The following is a 24,239-nucleotide window of genomic DNA, read 5'->3' on the forward strand; positions in this document are numbered from 1 at the left end:
CTTAAGCCTGCCAAAGAATTCTGTTGCCCCCACAACCATGCTGGCAAGACATAATAAGACAGGCCGATTAAAAGCAGTCCCTTTTTCTGACTCTGAAACTCCAACCTCTAAAGGGTACAATAACAACCTTCCATGCAACCACAGACTCTGGCATATCCAGCTGCAAACGGCCTCCATCTCTAATGAAATCCAGTTACCGTATCAGTGTTCCCATAGCGACACTCCAGGGACCGGCTCTGGCTCTCACACTCAGGACAGCTGGAAACAGTTAGATCAAATATGCCGTGAGAACGAGTTGTTTTTTTTTTTTTTTTTAGTTTTGAAGTATATGTTATTGTGCCATACTTTACATTTCTGAGGCATGGTCTTACTTAGTCTGGGGACCTGCCTCTGCACTAATCCTCAGTTACCATCGGTAAGATTGCCAAAACCACCCCTATTTTGGCTGGCACCTAGTGGAGATTAGTTATAAATATCATACATAAGTTCTGCATGCGTCTTCTTTAAAAATCCAAATTATTTTACTTGGAAGTATGACTATTTATTGGTTTATTTTTAACTCCACTTCCATCATAACATGAAGAATGGATTCTCATAGTCTGACCCAAATTTCAAACCCATTGAAGCAGCACAAAAGCTATTTCATATGAATTGCAGCAGCCACCCCCACCCCCACAAATAAAAGTTACTTCAGTGTTCCAGATCAGACAACATAATTTAACATAAAGGGCTAGTCTAATATTTAAAAGGCAGTTTACACCAATCTAACATTCCACTGGCCCATTCACTTCAATTATGTGGATCCAACCATAATCACTCCCACAGGTGACTGACATTGATTAAGCTGTAAAGTACAACCAGCTGTAGGACTGAATCAAACCGAGCCAAAGAAAACCAGTGCTACAAACTTTCTTGTGCAGGAAGTTACAGTCCAGACCAAAAAAAAAAAAAATCACCAAGGATATTTCTGATATTGATATAGAAACACTATTCAGACAGGTAGCCTTGGTAGAAAGTTCAGACATTCAGAATACAGTACTCACTGCAGATACTGGTATAATTTTCAATAATTTGGGTGAAATAACGTGTACAACATAAATAGGGAAGCAAAGCTTTCTTCAAAAAAAAACACAAAAAAAGATACAATGTCAAAAATACATAGTTGAAAGGACTGTTTTAAAATAAGTAGGTTCCATTTAGATGTACTGTAGTTGGTTTTGTTTGTACAGTACTATATTTTAATTCACAACGATATTATTGTGAAACCATCACTTGCCAAGAGACGACTGTGGACCTGTGCTGTAATACAGCAAAATGAAATCAAAATTTTACCCATGCACAGGAGTGTGTAAAATGTAAAATGTAATGCAATTCAGCAAAAGATTAAAAAAAGAGAAAAAAAAGTTTCCAGAATTAAAACAGTATCCAAAGTCATTAATAAAAAAACAAAAACAAAACACATGCCAGTATCTAATGCATAATAAAGACAGACTGGTTTGCGCATACGAGAAAAAGAAACTGCAGGCCGTGACAGGTAATTAAATAGATTGTAACACTGAAGAGATGGGCTTTGTATCAGAAAACTGGCAATGGAGTCGGAAATCGTGTAACTGGCTAAAAGGCTCACCAACATTTGAGTGGGGGGGCTAGGTGTCACTGCAGGCTAATTCACTAGATGTTCACCTTTGACTAGCCTGGTTTGCATCTTACTCATATGTATGTGGGCGGTTTACATAAAAATTACACTAGACAAAAATATGTTTAAATTTGTTTTATTAAATGCATATATTCTGTGAAGTCCTGTGAAGTGCAGGAGCATGTTTGATCTTGTTTAGACTTGCTTTAGTCCAAGTATAAAAAGTAACAGTAGGCCCTTGTATGAGTCTGAAAAAAAGGCTTCCATCCAAATATTATGCAGCTTCTTGAATGTTAACAGAACAACACAAAAGAATGTTACTACGCGACAACTTCAATAAGTCGATTTAATTGAAGGCTTGATTTAAAAAAAAAAACAGTGCTACTTTCCAATATAGCCTGAATTCCTAATCCAGCGAGAACACACAAAGTGCACCTTACGTCTCATTCTTATTATCCCATGAGTCTAATAGGCTAATAACTAAATACACATGCATTACTCTGTTATGAACAGTGCATTTACAGATGTGGTAATGTGTTCACCATGACATGTGAATTATTATTTGTCTAGTCATTAAAGGTTAAATCTGTGACACTAAAAACATTTCCTTGAAAGACATGGTAAAACTTATGGAATTTTGACTTTTCTTCACAGACAGAACCAAAAAATACATTATACATTAGTACATTCCACCTCTTCTATTTTTGTTAAAAAAAAGAAAAAGAATAGGTGTTTGATGAGGAAACCTGTTTAAATTTACATAAAACTGAAATGTAAACAGATTGAACTAACGAAAGGAAGCCACTCTTGGGAATTATGCTAGTAATTCTGAGCTGTCCACATGGACATCATTTCCCTGGAACACATACAGACAAAACACAACAGATAATGAGGAGATCACAGAGCATTGTACTCCACACATTTTGAAGGGTCTGTTGAGAAATGCTTCTGGCAGATTGTCATCAATCTTTTCAATCCCTGTAAAACAAAAAAAGGACAGCTTGGAAAAAAAAAATGCTGCATAAAAATTTAACTGGGAAAACAATCTCCCCATATTTTTTCTAGATGTTTAAACCTATTTCCTTCAAATTGTCATTCCGTAAATTGCATGTTTTTCGTTTTTTTTTTATTATTTTCAGATAGTAGAAATGCACCCAATGAAGTTACCAACCCAGAAATAAACAACTCAGGCGCTTAATTAGTTGTGTTTTTTTTTTTTTTTTGACAAAAAATGTGCTGATGACGATTTGAAGTTAATAGCTTTGAAAATTTAGCCCATGATGTATGTGCATAGACTGAAAAAAAATAAATAAATAAAATATAGGTTAATTATTATAAACTACTTTTTAACATAAGGGTCATTTTATATATTTAACATAACTGTATGTCAACATTTATGGACTCTGGGTCAGAAGGGGTTCTATCACCAGATTCTGATGCTCATACATACGTACGACTCCCCCAGCAGGCTATCATTAACACACATGCTCTATCTGAACCCTATTTCAATTAGCTTCCTTCATGCTGGTAATGCTGCTAATGAACCTTCTTGGAAATCACACCCAGTGACATAAATGAATTGAAACTTCATGAACATTTCTCCTTCACCTGAATGTATTTCCTCTGGGTTTCATCGTTCAGGACATGAGCCACATGTTTGGAGAAGATTTTTTCACGGCCTGTGCGGGCGTGAATACCAACCATAGTCACACCAATAGGCCAAGGTGCATTTCCTATAGCCATCTGAAGGTATGCATCATTGGCCTAGAAAATAAATAGGACAACAGTTTAATAATTGATATACATGATGATCAATATTTAACACTTTCCCACGCAACAAACCCCTGCTGGGTCACCCCAAAGCCAGCATAACTGGGGTACCATTTCCATGTCCCACAAGCTTGCTCTTGTTCTCCTCACCTGTTTTTGTCAGAATGCAAGGCTGTATACAAGGGCAGCAGTGTGGAGTAGTGGTTAGGGCACTGGACTCTTGACCGGAGGGTTGTGGGTTCAATCCCCAGTGGGGGACACTGCTGTTGTACCCTTGAGCAAGGTACTTTACCTAGATTGCTCCAGTAAAAACCCAACTGTATAAATGGGCAATTGTATGTAAAAATAATGTGATAACTGTATAATGTGAAATAATGTATAATGTGATATCTTGTAACAATTGTAAGTCGCCCTGGATAAGGGCGTCTGCTAAGAAATGAATAATAATAATAATAATAATACATTTTCAAATAAAAGTACAACAAAAAATGTTTACAGTATCTCTGAAAAGACACCTACCTTGACATATTCTCTTTGCAACATAAATTTAATAATATCTGTTATTGATTCTTTGATGTCTGCAGGAAGACTCTGAAAGAAAAAGAAAATAGATATGCATTTGTATTTATGTCAAACTGTTCCATCTTACTGCAACAACTCTATTTAAACTGGTCAATTGTGGATACTTAACTATACCATTATCTTAAGAATTCTGTCTGTGCTTTGAATAAACAAACCAAAAAAAAGAAACATGTTATTTGTTGTTGCTGACTGCTGTGTTGCACTCATACCTGCAAGATCTTTGTCAACATAATCGTAATTGTTTTGTTGTAGTAAGAATTGAAGCCCAAAAAACCCTGACGTCATGTGTTTTGTTGTAAACCTTATAGTAACACTTTAAAATATTTAGTGATCACTTGCATTTTTAGAATATATACAAAATTGCTTCTTTTTAGACCACACAGATCTCTTTATGTTACAATACATGAAAAATAAATGACAAGTTTATATAAACCTTATCCAGCTGATTTCTTACCCTTTTGCGGAGTTTCCTGAAAAGAGGTTTCAGGTACGATTCTGTCTGTTTTTGGGTGGCGCTGGTCAGTTTACCCTGGACACCACGTTTAACATGGTCCTCTCTGCCATTGAGGTCTTTTGCCCAGACACCAAGAAGGAACTGTAACATGAGAACAAGAGGTCTATTAGGCCATCTACAGGCTAAACGTGTGCACTAACTGGCAGTAATGTAACTGACTAGAGCCATAAAGCATAGCCGCTCTTACCTTCAACACCTTGGTTATAACATCCATATCTTTGTCATCATCACCTTGTCCCAGTGATTCACCCAAAGCCTGAAACACAAAAAATAATAGGTCAAGTGGGACTCCTTTTTTTTTTTTTTTTTTTGTCGGGAATAACCCCTGTCCGTAATTATTTTAGTGACAGCCTACAGTGGGTATCATTGTAGAATTTCAAAGACTGTTAAAAACTAAAAGCAGCTACTACTTTCAACTTCTTCAGACGATCCAAGGTAATCACAAGGGTCAAGATTAAGATACTACGGATTGCTAATATGCTTAGCTCCCTTAAGAAGCTAGTTTATGCCAGTATATAAAAAAAAAAGAAAATTACTGTATTGACCACCAATGGAATACAATCACTGTACTGAATATAAAATACACACAGTAATGCAGAGATGTACTCTAATATCATGAAATCTTCTCAGACATGACAAAAACAGCTGTCCATAAAACAAGGTCATTGTTCACACTGCGTGTGCTACAAGTAATCTGATGGTTTGCTTTTCATTTTTGTTTAATTACATGCAAGGTAAGAGCACCCCCTAGTGTCTTCAAATGTATAACATTTATTTTAATTCCACTTTAAACACACCAATTGCCTATTGGAAATAGATTTTTAAAATTGGCTGAAATAAAAGACATTATTAACTTTTAAAAGCATTAATCCTAGAAAACAAAAATGTCTGTTCTATATGATTATTGTCTAAAAAGGTTTATCATCACTCACTGGGGATGAAATCCCTGGCAAAGTGGATATAGTGGAGATGGTCATATCTGTGTCTGTTACATATCTGTAGGACTATTTTTCCAATGGTCCTGGAATTCGGAATTATTATTTAACATAGGTTATTGAGAATACCAGATTCTTAGGATGTATGGGGGTGTCTGTCTGTCCGTCCATCTGTATGTCACACTTATATTTTTACATATCTGGAAAACTATGTAAACAATTTTCATGAAACGTGGTAATAACATTATTTTCGAAAGTTACTGCGAGTACCAGATTCTGGAAATGTGTGGCAGGGCTGAGGCCCTACACATATCATTTTGTAAATATTGTGCGTGTGTTTTTTTGTTTACTATTCTGTAAATACAGACTAACTTCACTATAACGAACCCTTCTTATAACGAAAACCCGTTTTTAACAATCCGAACATGAAGAACCGATTTTTTCAATGCAAATTAGCCCTATTAGAATGATCACGTACAGGATCAACCCGGATACAACAATCTCAGTACTGACTAACACTGAACTTTCTCCAGTGTCAAGTGTGTTATTCTCTCAGTGAAAACAAAGACCATGGTGGACTAATTCAAAGATAACGCTAATTCAAAGATGACCTACTGCAGTACGAATCATGCATGACGAATGCAATCGTTGCCTGTCCGTCTTCTTCATACAAACTGCAACCAGGCAACGGGCATGAGAAGCAATCTATGCTTTATAGCTTTTTCAAGAGAAGGGACATGTCATCACTGTATTCAGCATGTAAGCGTACATTCTTTCCTTTTTCATTTCTTTACTGTTTACTTTTAAACATACCTGTAGCAGGGCGATTGCCCTGCACTGGGGGAATTAGTGTTGGTGTAATTTATATGTGTAAACGAGTTTGTTTTGTGTGCTTTTTGGAGTTATGTTTGATCAAATGATTGTTTACAGACTGCAACATGGTACTTGTGAAGGCAATGCCCAGCCAAGGCTGTATGAAGCAGCAGGAGTTGTCGTAAGAATACCGGCTCATAAGCATAGTTTAGTTTAGGGGATATTGATCCCAAGTAATGTATAGCGAGGGTTATGTAGCGTAGCAGGTTCCTGGCGCGGGACACCTTGTTCAGTAAGGCTAGCGCTTGCGCTGTGTTGCACCTTTTAATTTGTAGTTTTTGTACTATGTTTTATTTTGTCTTTTGTACAGTCTTCTGTATGTGTCCTCTGTGCGTTACCATAGTTGGTAGCGTCACATGACCCGTTTGTTTACTTTCTGTTTTGTGCTTCAACTCCAACTCTCATGGCTCTCTGTCTTGCAATGCGGTTACCCACACATGTGAATAGAGGACCTTGTCACAATACCGTTTTAATGTTGATCAATGTGAAGGAATCTTAATAAAAGTAGTATAAATTCAAATTTGCCGTTTTGTCATTATTCTGATACAGAAAAATGCCAAACATTTCTCCAGGTCCCATGGGGGTTCGTTATAGTGAAGTTAGCCTGATTTGTTATGTCACGGTCACCAATCTTTTCATCATACTAACAGCTCCAATTCTGAATTTCAAGCTGTGGCGGGCATGTATGTTACTGATATACTATTGTGTGTTAATATTGTAAATGGAAAAGTATCTTGCCCCGTAATATACTGCAGATGTACAGTATTTGTGATTCATGTTTAACTTTTTCAACACTGCAAACCTGTAAAGTGTTCTAACAAATAATTCCACTCAAAATAGCAGACAGCTCGTGCAGTGTAGAAAAAAACAAACAAGAACAAAACTCCACTAAACACAAGAGACCTGGCCAGTCTTTGATATGATGCTATATTGTTACTCTGACTTGTTTCCATTGTAAGTCACTGAAACTACTTAACTAGTTAGAGTAGGGTTGTCTTTTTACAAAGTTACTTAGAGCTCGGAGTGTAACGATTCATTGTGCATCAATGATATATTGTGTCATAACAGGAGGTATATATCATGTGTATTGTGATACCAAGCCAAAAGCACAACACAGCTCATTGCAGTTCACTAAATGGTTCTTGCATGAAGATTGTGTGTTTTATAGCTTGCATGAATACATCCTCTCCTTTTTTAATATGTGTACCTTTTGACGGTCTTATAGTATTTGCAAGAGGATGAACAGTTCTTGTGTTACAATTCAAAAGGTTAGTGTGGGTGTGTGACACGCTAAGTAACAGAAACAGAGTACCCTGGACTGTTTGGCCTGACACTTCATTCCCAGAGTTAAAAGATGTAGTAACATTACCTCCAGTTCTTCAATGGTGGTGTTTTCTTCATGGACTTTCAAGTCATGCTGTGTGTCCTCCTCTCCTGGTTCCTGACCTCCTACAACCTCATTTAGATACTGCTGGTCAATCTTGTCCAAAGCAGCTTTCAGATCGTTTCTTAAACCCTTTGAATGAAATACAGACAAAAATGTTACAACATAGCAGTGAAACAGTTAATGTTTACTGGACATTAACTTCCGTATGTATGTCAATCCCATCTAAATATAGCCACTGTCCAGCCTTACCTTGTTTACTTCTGGAGCTAAAAATTCTATTTTTCTCAGACGCTGGAAGGCATCGTAATCAGATTCTGCAAACAATCTGATGGGCTCCCCTCGTTCACGCAGACTCCTTATGACCTGTAAACAAAACATTTTAAGTAAAGCACAGAGTATGCCATGAAGCTGCAGCGAGACAATCAATACATTTAAGTTGGACAGGGATGAAGAATATCATGCCTCTTGTCGGGAGAGTGTCATGGGCAATTTTTCTTCTGTCAGTTCCAGCTCCAACACTGGGTTGGAGGAAGTGGATGGCTTGTCTTTCTCATCCTCCTTCTGTACCTGGAATGCAAAGGAACAAGGTTTCTCCTTATTATCCGGCACAAAGATCTCAAGGCAGCAAATCGGTTATATGAAAGCTAGCAACACCCAAGCTTCTGAATCTGACAAAATCATTTAAATTACACAAATTGGGTTGCCCCACTGTGGTATTAAAAGTCACTGGCAACTGGTGCAGATGGAAGTAAGATACCAACCAAGATCCTCCTTGTATCCAATTGTAACCAAATGGGGCAGAAGTTAAAGTTTCTATGCTTCAAAAAGAGCATTATCTGGCATGCAAAAATAAACAATAAGGTAAAAATAAGGTCCACATTGCCTAAGGCACACAGATTTTTCTTTACCATATACCAAAATGAACAACCACACTGGGATGTATACGCCTGGACTTCAAGAAAACACATTTCATCTTCATCTTAAATAGTACATCATGCTTTCAAAAACACATGCATTTTCTTCAAGATTACACCCAAAAGCAAACATATTTTAAAAGTAGTCAACTTTAGGTTAGGGATGGTATAAAAAAAACAGGCAAAACTAGGGATTTTTTATATATGCAGTGGAGGTAACAAGAATAATATTTACTACTGAAAATAATGCAGGAAAGATAAGTGTTTCTTAGCTAGAGCTATGAATTCAGTTTTTCCGCTCCACTTGAGCCAACAAAAATGTTTTCTTTTTCTGTAACCTGAACCATAGGTAAACTTATAATTGAAATCCATTAAGATGAGAACATTTAAATACTGGAATAACTGAATGTTAGCTCTTGTGAAGTGAATTCCTACATTACATCACAAACTGCAGAAACAGAAGTGTTCAAAAACAGTTCAGAGCATCTACATCCCTCTGTCATGCTGCAGAACCAAAAAAAAGGCCAAAATTAATGTCTGCCAGCATGCACGCTTTTGCTACAGAACCAGAACAAATTACTGGCCATTTTTGTCCCATACCTTTCCTGCTGGCTTCTCATTAAAAACCTAAAGTGCAATACAGACAGTTATCAATATATTATCGTTCACATATATCACACAGGGTTCTCCCTAGACTCCATTTAAAAATCAAGTGCTCCACTTGCTGATAGTCCAAATAAAGGGAGTCCAAACAGCAAATAGAGCATTCTGCTGGCGGTGGTCTGATATAGAGTCTAGTGTGGACTACAGAAACTTGCTATAATTGAGCACATAATCTACTGTGTTAGTAGGCTATATAAGTTAAGGACAGCCAAATGGGATAGTTGTATTGTTGAAGCAAAATACAAAAAAGCCCTTTATATTTGTCTTAAACCAACATGTAACTGTATAAGAGTTTTTTTGATTAAAGTAGCCTATAATACAATATGTAACACAAAGAATGGGTCCAACATACTGTACCTTGTAGCCACATCTTTCGAAGTATTCTGCTTCTTCCTTTCTTGCAAGTTCACTGCGCTTAAAATATTTCTTCGACTCCTTGAAGGAAAAAAAAGACATTCATTAAGATGACATCCTGGAATTTGTTTTTTGAAGTTTATTTATATATATACAGTACTGTGCAAAAATTTTAGGCAGGTGTGAAAAAATGCTGTAAAGTAAGAATGCTTTCAAAAATAGACATGTTAATAGATTGTATTTATCAATTAACTAAATGCAAAGTGAGTGAACAGAAGAAAAATCTAAATCAAATCCATATTTGGTGTGACCACCCTTTGCCTTCAAAACAGCATCAATTCTTCTAGGTACACTTGCACAAAGTCAGGGATTTTGTAGGCATATAGTCAGGTGTATAATTAAACAATTATACCAAACAGGTGCTAATGATCATCAATTCAATATGTAGGTTGAAACACAATCATTAACTGAAACAGAAACAGCTGTGTAGGAGGAATAAAACTGGGTGAGGAACAGCCAAACTCAGCTAACAAGGTGAGGTTGCTGAAGACAGTTTACTGTCAAAAGTCATACACCATGGCAAGACTGAGCACAGCAACAAGACACAAGGTAGTTATACTGCATCAGCAAGGTCTCTCCTAGGCAGAAATTTCAAGGCAGACAGGGGTTTCCAGATGTGCTGTCCAAGCTCTTTTGAAGAAGCACAAAGAAACGGGCAACGTTGAGGACCGTAGACGCAGTGGTCGGCCAAGGAAACTTACTGCAGAAGATGAAAGACACATCATGCTTACTTCCCTTCGCAATCGGAAGACGTCCAGCAGTGCCATCAGCTCAGAATTGGCAGAAAACAGTGGGACCCTGGTACACCCATCTACTGTCCGGAGAAGTCTGGTCAGAAGTGGCCTTCATGGAAGACTTGTGGCCAAAAAGCTATACCTCCGACGTGGAAACAAGGCCAAGCGACTCAACTATGCACGAAAACAGAGGAACTGGGGTGCAGAAAAATGGCAGCAGGTGCTCTGGAATGATGAGTCAAAATGTGAAATATTTGGCTGTAGCAGAAGGCAGTTTGTTCGCCGAAGGGCTGGAGAGCGGTACATGAATGAGTGTCTGCAGGCAACAGTGAAGCATGGTGGAGGTTCCCAAGTTTGGGGCTGCATTTCTGCAAATGGAGTTGGGGATTTGGTCAGAATTAATGGTCTCCTCAATGCTGAGAAGTACAGGCAGATACTTATCCATCATGTAATACCATCAGGGAGGCATCTGATTGGCCCCAAATTTATTCTGCAGCATGACAACGACCCCAAACATACAGCGAAAGTCATTAAGAACTATCTTCAGCGTAAAGAAGAACAAGGAGTCCTGGAAGTGATGGTATGGCCCCCACAGAGCCCTGATTTCAACATCATCGAGTCTGTCTGGGATTACATGAAGAGAGAGAAGCAACTGAGGCTGCCTAAATCCACAGAAGAACTGTGGTTAGTTCTCCAAGATGTTTGGGCCAACCTACCTGCCGAGTTCCTTCAAAAACTATGTGCAAGTGTACCTAGAAGAACTGATGCTGTTTTGAAGGCAAAGGGTGGTCACACCAAATATTGATTTGATGTAGATTTTTCTTCTGTTCACTCACTTTGCATTTTGTTAATTGATAAATATAAACTATTAACATGTCTATTTTTGTAAGCATTCTTACTTTACAGCATTTTTTCACACCTGCCTAAAACTTTTGTACAGTACTATATATATATATATATATATATATATATATATATATATATATATATTTTAACATGCAGCTACATTTTCAAATAAATATCGTGTTTACTGCTGTATGATTATAAGTAACCAGGCAGTTTGTTCTCAAATATATAACTAGACATAAAAACAAAAATAAAGAAACCACAAACTTATTAAGGGTGGAATTTGTAGTACCTCATAAAAAAAAACAGCTTTGGAGGTTAAGCTGTTGTAAAGCTCCATACTTATGTATGACTATTACCTAAACACACATAGATCAAACTTGCTACCACTCTACCAAACGTCAGTGTATTAGGCTCTTTGAACAACTAGGTCATACAACATTTCACAAATAACTGTAACAATGTCTTAATTACTGTTGGAGTTGTTTTGTGAGGAAGGTGCTCTGGTAAGAACTAGCAACATACAGTACAGTATATGCCTATCCTAGATAGTGAAAACTAAAAACACTGAAAAAGTGGCCACCAACCCACAAGCAATGAGGGCACCTTTCCTCCCTCACATGTTATCTCTAAATTAATTTAGTCTGCTGGTTCTATATTTTTAATCGTCAGTAATGTAACTCTTCGTACCTTTAATATCGAATCTCGTCACGTCTAGTTATAACACGTACAAACTTCCAAACTGAACTCAATATACCGTACAGTACTCAACATTAAAATAAACTACTTACGCCAACTAGCTCTTTCTCTTCGAGATTCTTCCTTTTCCTCGCGATTTCTGCTTTTAAAAGATCCATGTTTAGTCTTAGAATTAAACCAGAACCTGGATTCACAGTAACATTTCTGGTGTTCAACCACAACAGGAAGCTGTATTCGGAGAGTTCCGGGGGACGGGTATTTAAAGCAGGTCAAAGGGTAAAGGGCGGTATCAGAAAAAGACAACAAAAATAATGATGTACAGCTGTTGCAGGGCAGAGAGACAGCAACATCTGTGACATCTGTGGAATGCAATTAGAAGGCATGTGTTATTCTGTCTCATGCTGTGTTTATCTGAATATTTAAATTTTAAACATTACGGTATTCTTACTGTGCGTTTCAAATTAACTTTTTTTATTTTTTATTTATTTATTTATTTATTTTTTACCGAACTACGTTTAGAGTTTAGTACAGCCTTTATTATTAGAACTTAAATTGTACATGACTACATTAACTAAACCTACTACATTTTCACAAAGCACATTGCATTAAAATTCAAGTTAAAAAGTAGTACATGTTGCCATTTTGACAATTAAACATCAACAATATGTTCTTTAAATATTAATACAAGCACTAGCAGTTCGCATTTGTTGTGCTGTTAGAGGCATGAGACATTAAAAGCAGAATACAAAAGAACACTGTAATAATGTACTGTAGATCTGTACCTATATTTTCACTTATTATGACTATTTGCATATATGCATATCTTGTAAACAATCTAATTATAGCTCATGGCCTTTTTCCAATAAAAATTTTAAATGACATCTCTGCTGATTACAAGTGATACAAAATAATACCATCAGGCGGCGCAAAGAAATATGTAAAATACAAAACTACATTTTCATCTTATTTGTTTACAAAATGTTAGTACAAATACGTCGCTATTTAACAAACGAATGCTAAGAAAAGTTATTACGTTTCAAAGCGATTTTATTAATTTCTACAGAGCATGTTTTATTTTAAGTAAAGATTGTTCCAATGCATTTGACGTAAAGCAGTTGGAACTAAAATACTGTAATAAGCTGGAGGTTTTTCTTTTTGCTGATTAGAGAGACGGACCCTGTTCCTGCTGTTTATTTTGATGTAGTGCACGCAGTTCTGCTTTAGATTTAATTTATTGATCTTTATTCCACAGATTTCAAAAATGGAGTTTTCCGAAAGAAAAAGGAGCAGGAAATCTCAAAGCTTTAAACTGGTCAATGAAGGTAAGGCTGGGGAATACAGGTAGAGGTTCATTTGAAAACGTCCTTTTCACATATTGTAAACAAAAAGAACATAACAATACACCTGCAAGCTCCATTCGTTTAACTAGATGTACAGAATGTTCGGATGTTTAAACGAAAATAAACAAAGAATAACTGGATTGATTGACAACTAAAATAAAGTACTGTACCGTAAATACTGTAAGTGTGGAGTAGGGTTTGAACCATTCATTCTCATATGGTGTACATTTGGTAACTTAGTTTAAATATTAACACACAGCATTTGCTAGATTATTGTTATGTTCTGTGTAAAAAACAAAACAAAAAAACAAACAAAAAAAACCCCTAGTATTCTTTTTTGGTCAGTGTTGTAATATTTTCTGTTATGGTTGTTTCTTTCAAGTGCCGTCGACTAAAATGATGTTTAGATAGTGGAATTGTTTGGGAACTGTGGTTTACAAATAGAAATTGCATGCAAGTGCACATGGCCGCAGTGTGATTTACTGGCAGTCAGCTTTATTACATAGGGTATAGTTGAATAGATGCCAGGTCTGTGTTTGCAAGACACTTTTTGTTTCCACCTACAGGTGGAAGAGACTGGCAGCAAGTAAAGTATGAAATGTAACAGATTCAGTCTTGAACCTGACCACACACACTTCCTTCACTGGTCATTATGGGTGTTATTTGTGTACAATTGTATCTGTCACAAATGTGTTCCATAAAAAAGATAATAGGAAGTTTCAAGTTTTTTTTTTTTTTTTTTGGATGATGTATTAATTGAAAATCATAGTCATTTTGTGATTAATTTATCCCATTGCTGTTGCTTTGCAGATTTTGAGGCAGGATACTTTGATTGTAATACCGGTATTGATATCACTGGGGAAGCTAATAACACAGCAACGGCTACAGGTATGACTTGTAAAACATTTTAGTCAGTACAGCCTGATAGAATGTGCACCAACTGACTGTACAGTTGATACCTCCATGGGGATTTGAGTTCTTCTTTAAAGCATACTGTACATCCGTCTGTGAAGTGACTGCCAATACCATTACAAGTCAGAAACGTAAAATTGCACTGAAGGTATATAGAAAGTGGATCTTAGGCAAGCACAAGGAAGAGATTTTGTATGCAAAAAAAACTAAAATCTGATTCACCATGCTAACATAATCTGATTAGATCTGAGCCCCATTTCTCCCTATTTTAGTTAGCTACTTATATCCGCATTGAGGAGAAAATGTATTTATTGAACAGCTTTAGTGACATTATATTGGTCTGTAGTTTGGCTAGGTGACAAAGATGTGGAGATTAAAAACCAGATCACCGGAATGATGAGACTCCTAAACGACAAGGCAGGCAGAGTGTATCAGAGGGTGGGAAAAGAGGGTGAGAACTTGAGACAGGAGCCTCAGGAAGTCGACTTGAGGTGGGACCAGCACATTGCCATCTCTCCATCTGCTAGTCAGGAGGAGCCCCAGCACAGCACTTGGAATGAAGAACCGGCAGCAAGACCCCAGGTTTCTGGGCAATATGGCACCCGATCTAAAACCTTGAAAATGATCAACAAAATGAAAAACACAGTGAAGACGAATGGTAAGTTCTTCTTCTTCTTCTTCTTCTTCTTCTTCTTCTTCTTCTTCTTCTTCTTGGTTATTACCCCTTTAGAATAACATGTTTGTTTCTCCTGTCAAAAATGACTATAATAGAACACTGTAAAATACTCTTAATGCTTTAGAAAATGACACATTTTCTTGTACAGTAGTTGTACCTTGTTCTCAGAGGAGGTTTCCCACTTTGGAATTCTTCTTTAATCTGTTCCAAGAAGGATCCTCTACAAATTGTGTCCGACAAGTTTTTAATAAATTCAACTTAATTGAATATTTAATTTGCAAAGGGTGGCCCAGACTTTTTTTGCATTAATTTTAATTCAAGTATTTTTTTTTTTTGCAAGGTTGCAATAATGTTGCAGTTACCTACAAAAAAAGGACCAATGAACTGTGTTCTGTTTTATTTTTATATTTGTATCCCAGGAGAGATACCAATCACAAACAACCCTGCTGGGCGAAACTGTTGTATGTGTAACTGTAAGACCACCATGCAGGCTATCTTACAGGAGCTCAGAGCCATGAGGAAGTTAATGCAGACACAAAAAGGTCAGTTAAAACTTATCGAAGCAAAACTTTGTGGTACAAATTGCACTTTGTGGAGGGAGGGGGGTAAGTGCCGCAGTAGGACGTTATTGGCCTCTCTTTATTAGTCTGCCGAATAACCCGGGACTGTATGGGTGTCCAGGTGATGATTAAGGTGAGCTTGGAGAGTTCATAGTGGTAAGGTTTAATGGTGCCTGCCAACCACATTTTAATGATGGGGCAAACCTCAAAACAGGTTTGCCACTGATTTTGATGAAAAAACTTGGAGCACACTGCCTTTGCCCAGTAATCCGATTTTGGGGACATACTTTGCCCCGTCCTTTTCCGCCTGTGTTCGTGCCAGTGGGCAGCATAACTTTCAGGGTGTGGCCTCATTTGCAAGTTAGCTTTGAGTGATTGCGATGATGGCACAGTCACGGATGACTGCAACTCAAACTGACCAGGTAAGGGGAGGTTTATTTGAAACGCAGGCATGTGTCAATCCCATTACAAAAAGGGAACATCAATTAAAGGTTTCTAAAAATGAAAAACTTTTCTTAAATTATATAAAGCCCATATTTCATACTTGTGAAGTAATTCATTCCAGATCATTTCATATTTTTAAGTGCATCTGTTCTTTGTGTATCGGGCTTGAAACATACAGTATGCGCTGATTTTATGAAGACCAACAGCAAAATAATAAACATATACAATTTTAAAACACTTTGCACTCAATTACTTCCAGAGATTATGAAGTATGAGTATAGGCCAATGTATTTAAAAAAAAATTGTTTCATACAAATATAGATTTTTCACAGCAACACTAAAGTTAATGAAGCCAGGTTCCAAATCGCAGTTCCCTTAGAGATCGTATGTATTGGTAGAATTATAAATATAATGAAACACTATATGCAAAAAATGTTCAAGGAATGTAGACATTTCTAAATACTGCATTAACAAATGGTGTTATGGCAATACTTTTTCTTCATCAAGATCACATGAAACACAATTGCTAGGACTACTGATTTCTTAAAGGGCATGTCGGTTGCTCCTGATTTGGTGGCGTCTTATTATGCACACCACACAGAGGGTTATGCACACCACACAGAGGGTTATGCACACCACACAGAGGGTTATGCACACCACACAGAGGGTTATGCGCACCACACAGAGGGTTATGCACACCACACAGAGGGTTATGCACACCACACAGAGGGTTATGCGCACCACACAGAGGGTTATGCACACCACACAGAGGGTTATGCACACCTCACAGAGGGTTATGCACACCACACCGAGGGTTATGCACACCACACAGAGGGTTATGCGCACCACACAGAGGGTTATGCGCACCACACAGAGGGTTATGCGCACCACACAGAGGGTTATGCGCACCACACAGAGGGTTATGCGCACCACACAGAGGGTTATGCGCACCACACAGAGGGTTATGCGCACCACACAGAGGGTTTTTTCGCACCACACAGAGGGTTATGCGCACCACACAGAGGGTTATGCACACCTCACAGAGGGTTATGCACACCACACAGAGGGTTATGCACACCTCACAGAGGGTTATGCACACCACACAGAGGGTTATGCGCACCACACAGAGGGTTATGCACACCACACAGAAGGTTTTTTCGCACCACACAGAGGGTTATGCGCACCACACAAAGGGTTATGCACACCACACAGAGGGTTATGCGCACCACACAGAGGGTTATGCGCACCACACAGAGGGTTATGCGCACCACACAGAGGGTTATGCGCACCACACAGAGGGTTATTCGCACCACACAGAGGGTTATGCGCACCACACAGAGGGTTATGCGCACCACACAGAGGGTTATGCGCACCACACAGAGGGTTATGCGCACCACACAGAGGGTTATGCGCACCACACAGAGGGTTATGCGCACCACACAGAGGGTTATGCACACCACACAGAGGGTTATGCACACCACACAGAGGGTTATGCACACCACACAGAGGGTTATGCGCACCACACAGAGGGTTATGCGCACCACACAGAGGGTTATGCGCACCACACAGAGGGTTATGCACACCACACAGAGGGTTATGCACACCACACAGAGGGTTATGCGCACCACACAGAGGGTTATGCGCACCACACAGAGGGTTATGCACACCACACAGAGGGTTATGCACATCACACAGAGGGTTATGCACACCACACAGAGGGTGGCGTCCAGCTCAAACGCCATTCAAAATCACAACATGAAGGGGAGGGCACAGTCCTTCACAAATGTAATGCACTTTGCCTTTTCATGAGGATTAATTTTTAACCAGTTTAAAAAATATACTATGTACATACTGTATATATCTAGATAGTAATTCAAAAAACTATTAAAGAGTGTGAAATGTAGTTTATTACATAAATCCTTTTGGCTTAGAAATGTATTCAGTGGAAAATCATTTTTCTGGTACTAATGGTTGCTTAGCAACTTAATTCCTATGACATGAAGTACATTGTCAGAGATTAGAAAGTTACAGTAATAAACAGTAATTCTGTTGAATTCTTAATGCTGCTACTTTCTGTGGTATGTTTTGAAGAACCAGGAATGTTAATGACAAGCAATCTATTCACTTGTGCCCTCACTACCACAAAAAGAGACAAAGGCCCAGATGTTTGAAAGGTTTGTGCACCACACAGAGGGTTATGCACACCACACAGAGGGTTATGCGCACCACACAGAGGGTTATGCGCACCACACAGAGGGTTATGCACACCACACGGAGGGTACTTTACTTAGATTGCTGCAGTAACCAAACTGTATAAATGGGTAATTGTATGTAAAAATAATGTGATATCTTGTAATAATTGTAAGTCACCCTGGATAAGGGTGTCGGAAAGCTTTACTTTAATAGGCACATACAGCAGTATATCAACCCTAGATCGATCAAGCGTTTGCACCTCCTTACCTTGCATTCACATAGATTTCAATATCAAAGACACTGTTACCACAGTAGTAGGCTAGGCTACTGATCACTGTATTGATAAATTTTGTTGGCATTTTGAATGCATAATTACGAAAGGTGCTCCTTTCTTATTCCACTGCCCGTTCAGCCCGTTTTGTTTAAGTTGAATTAATTGCCCCCCAGGTTTGTCAACACTTACAGTTCTTACAAAAAACACATTACAAAAATCAGATCAGTCCAGACAGGGAGCAATAGCGGTTTGATAAGCAGGATCATGGCTAATACTGAGAAAGAAAAAAATAAAACAGATGGTACTGTAACAGAAAACAAGAAAGTCAAAAAATGTAACTGAATTAGGTAACATGTACTCATATTTGTGTGACACCTGTCAAAATTATGGAGACAGAAGTAGAGAAATCATAAACTCACTTCCCAGCAAACAGCACAGGATAGATACATCTGTTTGAATTCAGTAGAATCTGTGATGGCCATTTAAATATTTAGCTTATTAGCCATGCTAATGCCTGTGATAATGATAAAAATTAGATTCAGATGTGTGCATATGCATAAATTTCATATGCTTAATCACAAAAATATTTGAATTGCTGCAAGGGTCAAATTTGAATGAAAATGGCTAAGTTTTGCGATAAGTGTGACAGGCTTGCAATGCGCAGAATGTTTCCATTACATTACATTGTCATGTAGTATTCCAGTTCTGCGCATTCACGCGTAGCTCTTGTGCATTTCTGCTATATTGGTAATGAATGCGCAGGTGGTTTTGCGAGGCACAAACACATTTGCGAATTGAGCAGAAAAAATGCTATTTTCCAACTTCGTGCAACTGTTTTGTGCCGTGTTGGAAAATATCAATTTTAGTGCAAAATCACTCATTTTTGCAAGGCACAAATTTTGCGAGGGGATTGCACATCACTTCGAATATCTAGGCCAACGGCTATAGTTTTGAGAAACCTCTTAGCAAATTGAAATATGTTTATCAAGCACTACATTCTTTCTTACCACTCCTCCCAGTGGTTGAGCACTTGTGCACAGTATGTACAGTTTGTCACATGTTAGAATTTTATTGTCAGAATCTGGGAACATATAGAGTCAGGACCTGTCCATCTATATGTATGTAGGCTACAGTTACATTGCTATATGATGATATTGTTGTGCATGATGCTGATAGCTTTAAGGTTGTACAGCCAGGGCAGGGAATGTTTGTTATCAAGGTGCTTGTTTTTCACTGGGTTTGTCAGGAGCTCAGTCAAAGCAGCGTGCACAGACGAATGTAAGTGCTCAGCGTTCGGCAATGCCACGCAAGAGGAACAGGAAAAAGAAACCTGCCCAAAAGGTCGCTGCACCAGCCTCCCAGAGCAAGAAGTTGTGTAGTCAGCCTGGCAGCACAACAGAGCAAAGTGGAAAGAGGGACAGGCCTGCCAGGGAGCGACTAGGCCCTACACAGCCCACTCCAGCTTCAGCCATAGACATCCATGTTCCAGAATACTGTCTTATCCGAGAAATGCCTTCCTCAGAAGTAAGTCAGAATTACATTTCAGTTGAATTGGCTTGTACATGTATATAGAGGATGCAACATGAATGCTCATATGGCTATCCAGCACTATAATGCCATTCATGGGGTACATTGTATGCCAAAGAAAGTGCGCTCTATTCATAAAGCATGTTTGTCTTTTAGACATATTTAAAATTTTCAGCTGTGCTTAAAACCTGTTATTTTTAGTTTGGTATTCATATAGCATGTTTATCTCTAGACGCGTTTTAAGTCTGTTCTGAATTATATAGTAGTATATGCATTTTTTTTTTTTTATTAACTTACTAAGAATGACTTAAATTCTACAAAAAAAAATAGATTAAGGGTCCAAATAAATGACAAAAAGTGTAAAATATTCATGATTTCAATTACAAATTTCATATGACAAACATTTATTTTACATGCATGCCAGACATAATAATTTTAGTAAATATTAATTCATGAATATCAATCAATTACAAACCTTTTTGTTAATGTATACAGGGGTCAAACAAGGGGCAACAGAAGTAAAAAAAAAAAAGAAATGCAATATGTAAAACATAAAGCTATATTGGTACCTTTTTCAAGCATCCTCTGTTTAAAAAAGATATTTAATTATTTATTTTTAAGATTGGGATTGCACTCTTTTATAGATTACATCGATATGGAGTTTTTTTATTATTTGAGGTTGTATATTTGTGGAGTTATTTTAATCTCAGTAGGGGATAACAAATAATAATAATAATAATAATAATAATAATAATAATAATAATAATAATAATAATAATAATAATAATAATAATAATAATATTTACAATGTCTTTCCAATAGATGTAAATGTAATGCCTTATTAGTAATTCGTTGGTCTGTGTTTTATCCCTGTTTGCTTAGCCTGAAGTCCAGCTTGCAGAGGGTTATGAAGTGTACATACCCAAAACCCAGCTGGACTCTATCTTGGTGAATTACACACGCTCTGGGAGCTTACTGTTCAGGAAGCTGGTGTGTGCATTCTTTGATGACACAACTCTGGCCAATTCCCTGCCCAATGGAAAAAGAAAGAGGGGGTTAAATGATAACAGAAAGGGGCTCGATCAGAATATTGTGGGAGCAATAAAAGGTTGGTGTTTTTTTTTTTTTTTTTCTTTCTTGGGTAAGTAAAAAGTCAAACCAGTATAAACCACTGGATTTATTTAATTAATTAACCAAGTGCAGTCTTATTGTAGTTACTTATTGCTGACAGTAAATAACCACTTGTCTGTTTTTGTTAGTGCTCTGCATAGGCATAGTTACAGTAAGATTTGATCTTCATACATTTTGTCGATGTCGGTCATGATGACCTATTAATAATAATAATAATAATAATAATAATAATAATAATAATAATAATAATAATAATAATAATAATAATATTTGTGTAGATCATTTTAAAAATGTGTTTCTAGTCTTCACAGAGAAATATTGCACTGCTAATAGAATTGACAAGCTTCCCGGTCCAAGAGATTGGGTACAGATCCTCCAGGATCAAATTAAACTGGCCAGGAGAAGATTAAAACGAGGAACTGGTGGTAAGTCTGTTCTAATATAAATATAACTATAAAATCAACAGCAAATCAGCATATTTATTGATTTAATTGTTTTGTATCTAAAAACCAAGACTTCTGTTAGTTCAGAATTTGATTGATTTTTATTTTATTTTTTTTGTGCTTCAACCTTTATATTTTAACCAGCAGAAGCTATTGACTATGATAAAACATGTGGACAGAAGTCCTGTGTCTCAGACAGGTACAGTAATAAGTGTATCATAATTCTCAAATTTGAATCTGTTAAATAGTACGACATCAATAGACAATCCAATAATAATATTTTACACTGACATTTGAAAGCGTGTTTTGTGTTTTGCTGTTTTCTTTTATGTAGGTAGCCAAAGGCAATCGGTGTATTCCATTTGCCTGATAACTTCACTAATAATCATGCCTTTATAGTGAAAGGCATTACTAAGAAACTGTAAAGGCGGCTTTCTCATTTTTGTGCCAGCAGTGTTTGAATGTGAAGCAATAACTCAATGGGAATGCCTCCAGCTGCCTGCAAGCAGTCTGTTTTGCAGATCAGAGATTCCTGAAAACATTCCAGAGGTTCTGAAATGTTGTGCTTTTCCAAAGGTGGCACATCCAACTCAGCCCAGTGTCAAAGGCAAAGTTGAAAACAGAAAACCCTACTCTAATGGGGTTTGGCTATGTATTGCTTAAGACACATTCTAAAAGGCTTTAGAAGGCCCACAAAATGCACCGTAGCCCTTGTGCAGTTACAGATACACTAATCCGTTTATAATTATGAGTCAGGGTCTTGGCTTATGGCCTTTATGCTTTTGTTATCAACAGAGGCTATTGTTTGTAGTGAAGAAAGGGATGGATGTTCTGAACCCCAGTCAGGTAATAGATTTAGACATTGTATTTACATTTCTGGTATCATGAATGCTGTTGAAACGTTGAGGTCCTTTTTGGCTCTTCTCTCTGTATAGTACAGTCTTGCCAACAAAATTAAAAAGGCCACAGCCTCAAATGGCTTTCTTAAAAGTGAAAATCAAAAGCTACCACATTACTGTAATAACTATAGTACATTTTCACAAAACAACCTGAAACTTCGTAGAACCCGTCCAGAACCCTATTGAAAAGCAGCTGGTTCTCAAGTGTCTTGGTTCAAATTTTCAATAAGAAAATCACAAGAGTTGCTATGTTAGTGCCAGCTAACTAGTTTTATTTTGTGTGTTTTCAGGTAGAGCTTTTGAGAAGAGCACAGACCATGTGTGGGGTGATGCTGATAAGGACTGCACAGCATAACAAGTTTTCTTTGCAGTACTTTTGCTCTTTGTGGTAAATCCAAGTTGATCTACTTATCCAGTTTGTCACGTTCAAATTCAATTGTTTAGAGAGCTCGTAGTTGTCTTCTCGCGAGACATATTAGTTTTGTGACAGTTGTGAAGTAATAAAACATACTAAGACTACAAAGTGACTAACTTGCTTTACAACTATGTACACCGCCTGCGTTAAGCAAAAAGTGAGAATACAGTTGAACGTTTAGCTGAATGCAGTAACCTGCAGTAACCTGCAGTAGCCCTTTATTTTGTTCATGTGACTCATCAGTCCAGTCTGGGGTACCTTTAGTAAAGGAATTCTCTGCTGTAGTGCGAAGGGGACTTCAAACGTTATGTCTTTTGTAGCAAACTCATTATTTCCCTTAAAAATGTTTACCATAGTAAATATGTGCAGTGGTTTTGCAGTTTACCATGGTTAAATAAGATTGTACCAAGCGTTACCATGTTTGCCTGTGCTTTAACATGCTTTTTCTTTTTTCATAATGCTTTTTTACACTTCTCTGTGTCTTTACTTAAATGTGTTATTCCACAGTATACTGCAGTAAACTTTTATTTGTTTTTTTATGAAATCATTATTTTTGAAGATGTGCCCTAGGCTGTTTTCTATCAGCTCAACAGAACTGTAGCAGGTAAATAGCCACCAAGTCCAGTTTAATGTTCAGTTTGTACTCAAATTGAGAGCACCACTTAGTGATGATAAATAATGATAAAACGTATTACATTCTTTACCACATGAGAGTAAGAGTATCAGAATCAGGGGATATGTGGAGGAAACGTACTCATGGTGGTACAGAGTAAAAACATTTGAAAAAGGAAAATACAGTCTTGGCTTGCCCACCAGTGGAATTGACAGACAAAATAAAGGTAGGCAAATCAAGTGGTAGAAGATGAATGTATTTTATAACTGCTTCCCTTAAAGAAGCCCAAAAATGACATGTTAGAAGATTCACTGAAGTGATGTTATATTGTAATATTTGTATTTAGTAGATCGGTGTAGATAATAATATTGATCAAATGGGATTTTCTTAAAATGTTGCTCCATTTCTTCCATACAATTTGTAAATATTTTATTTCAATATGTAAATATTTAAACCCTTTTTTTAAACAAAAAGATGAATCATTGTGAAATTGTTTTAATAGAGTATTTAAAGTGTGCTCTTAAATAACTGATCTGTTTAGATTGTATTTCTGCCTCAAGAATTAAAAGGTTTATCGGACAATAATTGGTGCTTGTGTTTTAGTTCTTAAATCATTTTCACAACATCTGTGATCCTTGAAATGTATTTTTGCTTACGACTGTAAGTCGCCCTGGATAAGGGCGTCTGCTAAGAAATAAATAATAATAACATCCATGAATAAAACTTTACAGCTGTGTGGTGTATATCGTCGCACATAACAATGAGAAATAAAGATTAAGAATATGAGATGATTGTAGGTATTTGTTTGAGATGCATTAAAAAAAACAGTAGGTGAGGAGATGGAA

General features: G+C 37.2%; 2 protein-coding genes across 5 annotated transcripts; one reads left to right on the forward strand and one right to left on the reverse strand.

Moving 5' to 3' along the window:
* Positions 1 to 1,756: 1,756 nt before the first annotated feature.
* prpf18 (PRP18 pre-mRNA processing factor 18 homolog (yeast)) lies at positions 1,757 to 12,224 on the reverse strand. 2 transcript variants are annotated; one of them, XM_034024845.3, is made up of 11 exons: positions 12,060 to 12,224; positions 9,632 to 9,709; positions 9,212 to 9,238; positions 8,160 to 8,264; positions 7,947 to 8,060; positions 7,680 to 7,826; positions 4,690 to 4,758; positions 4,443 to 4,583; positions 3,926 to 3,997; positions 3,245 to 3,400; positions 1,757 to 2,614 (listed from the first exon to the last, which is right to left on the reverse strand). In XM_034024845.3, exons 1-11 carry the CDS (start codon positions 12,123 to 12,125, stop codon positions 2,534 to 2,536), a joined length of 1,056 nt encoding a protein of 351 aa, XP_033880736.1. In that variant the 5' UTR covers positions 12,126 to 12,224; the 3' UTR covers positions 1,757 to 2,533. The 2 variants fall into 2 exon arrangements, with proteins under 2 accessions (XP_033880736.1, XP_033880737.1); XM_034024846.3 differs by lacking the exon at positions 9,212 to 9,238 and having other exon boundaries at positions 12,060 to 12,222.
* A 1-nt stretch (position 12,225) lies between these two features.
* On the forward strand, positions 12,226 to 24,080 carry LOC117414894 (BEN domain-containing protein 7-like). 3 transcript variants are annotated; one of them, XM_034024736.3, is made up of 10 exons: positions 12,226 to 12,346; positions 13,220 to 13,289; positions 14,118 to 14,195; positions 14,566 to 14,877; positions 15,315 to 15,437; positions 19,613 to 19,890; positions 20,776 to 21,001; positions 21,327 to 21,449; positions 22,263 to 22,313; positions 22,657 to 24,078. In XM_034024736.3, the coding sequence occupies exons 2-10, from the start codon at positions 13,229 to 13,231 to the stop codon at positions 22,719 to 22,721; spliced, it is 1,317 nt and encodes a 438-aa protein (XP_033880627.3). In that variant the 5' UTR covers positions 12,226 to 12,346; positions 13,220 to 13,228; the 3' UTR covers positions 22,722 to 24,078. The 3 variants fall into 3 exon arrangements, with proteins under 3 accessions (XP_033880627.3, XP_058883359.1, XP_058883360.1); XM_059027376.1 differs by lacking the exon at positions 12,226 to 12,346 and adding an exon at positions 21,612 to 21,666 and having other exon boundaries at positions 12,936 to 13,289; positions 22,657 to 24,080; XM_059027377.1 differs by lacking the exons at positions 12,226 to 12,346; positions 22,263 to 22,313 and having other exon boundaries at positions 12,937 to 13,289; positions 22,657 to 24,079.
* The last annotated feature ends 159 nt before the right edge of the window (positions 24,081 to 24,239 follow it).

Source organism: Acipenser ruthenus, chromosome 7, assembly GCF_902713425.1.
Source record: "Acipenser ruthenus chromosome 7, fAciRut3.2 maternal haplotype, whole genome shotgun sequence".
NCBI lineage: Eukaryota > Metazoa > Chordata > Actinopteri > Acipenseriformes > Acipenseridae > Acipenser > Acipenser ruthenus.